At 38.9% G+C, this 6,470-nt stretch overlaps 1 protein-coding gene across 1 annotated transcript in view; it reads right to left on the reverse strand.

The window, feature by feature from the left end:
- The window catches only part of ADARB2 (adenosine deaminase RNA specific B2 (inactive)), a 294,303-nt gene extending 287,839 nt beyond the window's left edge, over positions 1-6,464 (reverse strand). Inside the window, exon 1 of the mRNA XM_010712416.3 lies at positions 6,234-6,464. Within this exon, the coding sequence (XP_010710718.1) occupies positions 6,234-6,333 (100 nt within the window). The 5' untranslated portion in view covers positions 6,334-6,464. The remainder of the gene's footprint in view (positions 1-6,233) is intronic.
- Positions 6,465-6,470: the final 6 nt, after the last annotated feature.

Genomic DNA, 6,470 nt, shown 5'->3' on the forward strand with positions numbered 1-6,470 from the left:
GTGAGCAGCAAACTTTTTATCTTTATTCTCAACTGAGCTAATCAAGTGCCTCCTCTCCTTACACATATGTAAGTTTTGTTTTTTCATACCTGGAAGCAGTGAGTCCCACAGGCCCCACAGGCCAGCTATGTGCTGTCTCAGAAGAAAGTCCTTCTCTCCTTTTAAATGTGCTGAAATTCAGCTTCCTTAAAGGCTTTTATCTTTGTAAATAAATAAATCAGGAATAAATCAGAGTAGCCAGTTTACTTTCTTTGTAATCTTTCCTTCATTAATATGGTTTTGCTGTATTCCTTCTTACATTTATCTCCAAAGTAAACAATATAAATCTCATCAATTTTCTTCTGCTTAAGTTTTACACATCTCTAATCCCTTTGCCATATGCCTCTGAATCCTCAGTGTTTCTAGTATACGTTTTTGAGCCAGAACAGCCAGATGAGGCAGAAAGCACTCTGCAAGAATATACCTTTGATTCGCTAATGACACCATAACATCCTCAGTATTAGCCACACTGTTCTTCACGCACCCAGCCCTGCTCTGTGCTTCCCTCATTACCACACTTTGGTTAGCAGAGATTTCCACAAACCATCCACAGCAACAAACAGTCCTTCTTCTCAAACAGGCGTTGTTAACTCAGAGCCCCCAAAATACGCCTTCATATTTCAAATACATTTTAAGTAGCAAGAAATCTGAGACCAACTGAACAACAATGATAACACTGCCCATTTAAATGCTTTCTGTTCAGGCATTAAATTTGGTTACTTTATGACTCAGGGAGGGCTGCCTATTAGTATGAGCTGACAAGCTGTTTCTACCAGTTAACAAAGTGGTCTTTGTAATATATTACATAACACAACATGCTGTTAGAACACCTCTGGGTTGGCTGCTTCGTTTAAAATTCATGCACCAGGAAACAAAAGTCAGAGAAGAAATGTAAGCTCTGCTAGAACTTACATGATTTGCAGGCAAACCAGGCAGTTTTACACACAAATAAATGTCAAGTTCATCACAAATGCCTTGAGAATAATCTATCTACTGATGCATATCAGCTTTTTTGTCTGGATAACTAATAGTTTACATGGGAAAAAACGCTAGACTGCCTGAAAGGTTGTAGAGATAGTTAGCAGTGAACACAGGGATCAATTCAGGTTCATTACTACTTGCAAAACCAAGGCAATATTGGACAGCAGTAATTCAAAAGTAGGACAATTAATGGAGATCAGACAGATATTCTAACGCTTGCCTTTTTAATGCAACTCGCTAACCTGAAGAGAATTGAAAGAACCTAAGAAAATGTTTCCATGGACCTTTGGTACCTCTGATATTTCACAAGGCAATTTCATGTGACCTTTAATTTTTAGTGCAGGGTTTTCCATTTGTAGGGTAGCACTTCATAAAGGGCTGCCATTAAGTATTTTCAGACCTCCGTTAATATCTCTTAAACAGGAATTTGTAAGCAAAGCTGTAAAGAATCACCTTATGGGAGAATTCACTATCCAAATCACAGAGAAGCTACAAAATTTTAAAGCATGTTGAGTCAATTTTCAACACTATATACACTGCCACTACCTTTCAGAATGAGAATCATTACAGAAGAAAGCAAAACCTCTGACTGAATTCCTGTGTTCAAAAAGACAAAAATGGCTATAATTGTGGCTGTTTATTTACGATCTGGTCAACATTTGTGTTACTGCTTTTTCTGCTTACATAATTAACTCTTGGAGGTTAAGTCGAAATATTTTGTTCTGTCTTAAAGTAAAATGCATCATTTTATTGTTCTCACACTTGTGTGCTGTTGCTAGGAAGATACAGCTGCACTATAACCTAATTGTCTGCTATTTAGGTATGGACTCATGAATCCCATATTTTTATTCTAAATCTAAGTTCAGTCATTGTAGCTAATGTCCTTGATGCTATCTCAAATTGCTGTCATTACACGGATCACTAGAAATTGGAGGTAATAGTAAAAAAGAAAAGAAAAAAGAAAGGTACCAAATTAGATGATGGATAAAGGTTTAATCAATTTAATTTTATCACTAAATCCAGTCCCTTCCTCTCAAGCTGCCAGGGAATGAGATAAGCGGAACACATCTTGAAGCACAACACAATCCTGTTGTGGGGAAAGAGTTGTGTCCCTGAACCTCGCCGAGATGAAACACTCTCATTTATTACTTTGGCATTGCAGGATGATGAAGAACCAAGCTGGTTTCCTCCCTCTGTCCTCAGCACACTCTTTCTATTTCATTAATTTTTCATGAAATTTTGTTTCACAATTGTTTTGTCTCTCTCACGTTCTTGCTGCCCTTTCTTAGTTTATTCTGTCAATTTTTATCTCGTATCACATTTTATCAAAAACAACCCCTAACAAAGCTTTCCATCACATCAGGGATACCCGATTCCCTCTCATTTCCTATAATTAACTTTAATTGCTAGCTCTATAAAAAGGTATTGCAAATGAGGTGGCTTACTTGTTGTTTTATGCTGGAAAATAACTAAGAAGTGACATATCTTCAGTCATCCATTTCATATTTAGTTTCTCTGTGTTGATTTCTAAGAAGTTAACGGAAGCTGCCAAAATGTGCTTTCTTAGTGTTATCAGTGAATGGCAACTCCGCTTTTGTTTGGTCTACTTTTAACCATTTATCTCAGAAAGCAAGCTTGCTTTTTAAAATTGGTACCGCAGGCTATCAAATTTGCACAGAGCATGGGGAGGCCTCTGCACTGAATTCTGTCAATACTCTGCCATGCTTCAAAACCTTGGAGAAAACACGAACAAGAACCCACATATCCAACAATTTTCTTTACAGGTCTAATATTTAGAATGGATTTCATTAAATCATTAGTTGGAGCTTTTTAACTTCTGGTCATTTTATACACATATATCAAAACGAAAAGAAAAAAAGAAAGAGAGAATAAAATATCCATTTCCTTTTGCACGAAATTAGCCTGCGGATATTTTGGCAATCAGCTGCATTTTTTTTTTCATTAGGTCTTTGAGAAATTAAGAAGTTTATTTCCCACTCAGTTTTAAATATTTATTTTTTATTGATAAAATATTCCCTCCCCACCCCCAGTAATTTAACAAAAGCTGTGAATATCCAACCGTTTGAGTGTTTTTAACATACTTTCTGCAAGCAGTGTAAAACTGAATGGAATCTCTGAGCAAATATATGCTTGGAATGTGATATCCAGTGGACATTTAATGTTAATGCTTCAAGGCGAGATATTTATACTCAATAATTTGCTGGATTTCGTATACCTAAAAATTAGGTGCATGAAAATTAATTACTAGTCTATGTCTTTGTATACTGGAATCACACTCAGTGTCTTCAATTCTCAATTTGCATAAATGGAAATTCTCTCTCTGTGTTTCCCAGCACAGCACATGGGTTCTATTATTTTGGATGTTGTTTTTTTTTTTTACCATAAATACACAAAGACACTTAGCTATTCAAAGAATGTTGTTTGTTCTCCTTGCCTGAACTTGCTTTCTGCCCCCAAGAAACTCTTAAAGCAGAGCATCCAGGTATACAGAGAATGAAGGAAATTGCAAAAACAGAAAAACTAACTTATAATTCACACCGAGGACAAAAACATGAGTGAAACCATAGGAAGTAAAATAGAAGAGGAAAAATAATGCTATTAAATAGAGAATAATATCTACTTCTACTGCTATGCATTCTTAGATGTTCTGTAAGACATTGTGTCAATTTGTTTTTAAGTACAGATTTTATATAATGTACCTAATAAAATACATTAAATTGTATAAATAATCTGTAGAGCTCAGCTCCTTGAGGAGTGGGGGTGTGAGAGGTAATTTCATTTCTTTACCCTGATACTGCTCCATTTAAACATAAAACAAGAACCAATTTTCGTATACATGTGTCCAGAGGTATCTATGTGTCTGTGTAAACATATATGTGTACTTACACACTTTAAAGCATCATTTAAAATTATTCTTACTATAAATAACAAAATAGGTACTGGAGAACTGTTAAAGGCAAGTGCTTTAGTTGCAACTCTTATAAAAGGATTTTTTGCACAATCTATTAGGTAATCAGGACTGCGGAATAGTGCAGCCTATATTAATTCTCGTGAAGATGTAGTAATTTATGAGCCTAATAAACATTTTCTTGATAAACCTTCAGGAGAGCTAGTTGTTAAACAACACCTTTAAACGAGATACCATCAGAAAAAGGCATAGGAATATATGATAAATGAGATTTCATAATAATCAAAACCAATAGGTTTTTTACTGGACATGCCACAAGTTAGAGGAATTTTGCCAGCATAAATTCACAGGAATGTGTATTCTCTTTTTGTTTGTTCTAAGATTATATACAGTGGTTATATACAGAAGAAAAATAAAATAACACGAACACATGCATTTCTAATAGCAAGTATAGTAACTACCTGGTTGTAAAGTGGTTACAACAGTGTGTTTGAAGGAATAAAAAGACAAACTCTTCATGTGCACGTTCTCATTGATAATGGCCAGATAAACACTTTCTAGAATGCCATTAGCATCCAGCTATGTGTTCTGCAAATAGCTGTCATTTACCAGGTTATTATTTAGCAAGCTTATCTTTGTTTTGTGTAGGGTTTTTTTTTTTTTGTGGTTTGTTTTTTTTTGTTGTTTTGGTTTTTTTTAGACATTCAACTTCCACTTTATTTTGGCAAATAAGCAATAAACAAAGCAGCAAAAAAGTATTACTAAAAGACCCTCATTTCTGTCTGTTTCTTAGAAAGAAAATTGACACATGATTTTCTGTTGTAACAAAGCACCTTTTCTCCACTGCATGGATAATCGGCCGCATTTTTCTCTTGGCCAAGCACAGGGTAGTTAGGCTAAGTTTGTAAACCCCAAAAAAGTTGTTTTTCACGAACATTTACAAACATATCGAAGCCTGCAGAGAGCAACTTGTGTACAAGCAGTTTTAAAGGCACTGAGCGTGGGAGCTCTCTCTTTGCTTCATATTTTAATATTTGCTTTGAAACAGCGTAAAACATACTTTACCACTGGATGTTACAGCACACTAAAGATGAAGAGCAGCAAGTCAAGACTACACACGTACCAGAAGCATGAATGCTTCTGCAGGTCTGCTGTTTTCACTTGTGCCCAGGTCACTCTTTGTTAGTATGGTTATGAAAATAGAGTTCAAAGTGAAAGTTGAAATAATGGCAGTTGTGCACTAGAGTACAGGATCTGACCCATTTTCACTTGTTACCACACAAAACCTTCTTTGACATTTCTAAAAAGTTATCCAGTAACATGATTATTGGCTTTAACACAATAATTAAAAGACTGTTGGCTAATGTGCTCTATAAATTAGAATTTCTAGAATCAGAAGAAGAAATAATATAGCCTAAGTATCAGCTTCATTTGACAAGTTGAAACTTGTGTCAACCTCTTGTAACTGTGATGACAGGTTGGGGGATATTTACTGCTCAGATAAACACTTGGAGTTAGCATCGCTGTGCCCAAATGCACTGCAACTGGCACTGTTTCCTGTATCCATTCATTTTACTGTAGTGTTCACATTCTGCTAACTTTGACTTTTTTAGGCATCAAAACTCAGGCAGTCGTGTATCATCCTCTCTACAGGAAAAAACAGGACAGCCTTCAGAAGAGCTTTTATCTAGGGCATATTCCCTGTTTGCGGTGACATCCTGTAGCTTTACTTTTCTTGCTCATGACAATTAGTACTTCCCTAGCAAAGGTTTTTCACTGGGGGAAGTGGAACAGTACCAAAAATAGCTAAACTAGGCGGACCTTCTCTAAAAAAAAATAAAATAAAATTAAAGAGAGCTTTGGGGTCACCACCTGCAGCCGAGAGGCTGCGCACCGCTTCGTGCTCCACACGGGCATGTCCTGCCTGGTGGCTCGGGGACACCGCGGGACGCGGCGGGACTCCGGGGAGCCAGGGAACAGCACCAGGGACAGCTCCGCCTCGCCAGCATCGCCGCGGGATTCAGCCGCGTCCCCGAACAAAGACAGGAGGAGAGCCAATAGGGCGGGGGGATCTGCGGTCCCTCTGGTCCCCCGTTTCGCCCCGCGGGACAGGAAAGCACCGCCGCCCCTGCGCGGCCGTCGAGGCCGGTGCCGGCGGGCGCCATCCAGAGTCGAGAAGAGCAGGAGCAGCCGGGGCGTGCGGCAACGTGCGGGCTGGAGACGGGCAGAGAGAGGCGGGAGGGGAAATCAAGGGAAAAAGAAAAAGAAACAAAATTCCTCTTACCTTTCCTCTTCGATCTCCTCCTCCTCCTCCTCTTGGACTTGCATTTCAGCTGCCCGCTCGACCCTCCCGACGCCTTGCTGCCGCCGAGGACGGATGTCATGCCTGTACCTGAGAGCAACGGCACCGCGCCGCGATGCTCTTCTCCCGCCGACTTTCCTCTCTTTCTGGAGGCGGCTTTTATAGCGCGCAGGGGAGGGCCGCTCGCTCGGCGCTGCCCGGCGTGGGGTCGCGCCTCCG

Source organism: Meleagris gallopavo, chromosome 6, assembly GCF_000146605.3.
Source record: "Meleagris gallopavo isolate NT-WF06-2002-E0010 breed Aviagen turkey brand Nicholas breeding stock chromosome 6, Turkey_5.1, whole genome shotgun sequence".
NCBI classification, from domain to species: Eukaryota; Metazoa; Chordata; class Aves; order Galliformes; family Phasianidae; genus Meleagris; species Meleagris gallopavo.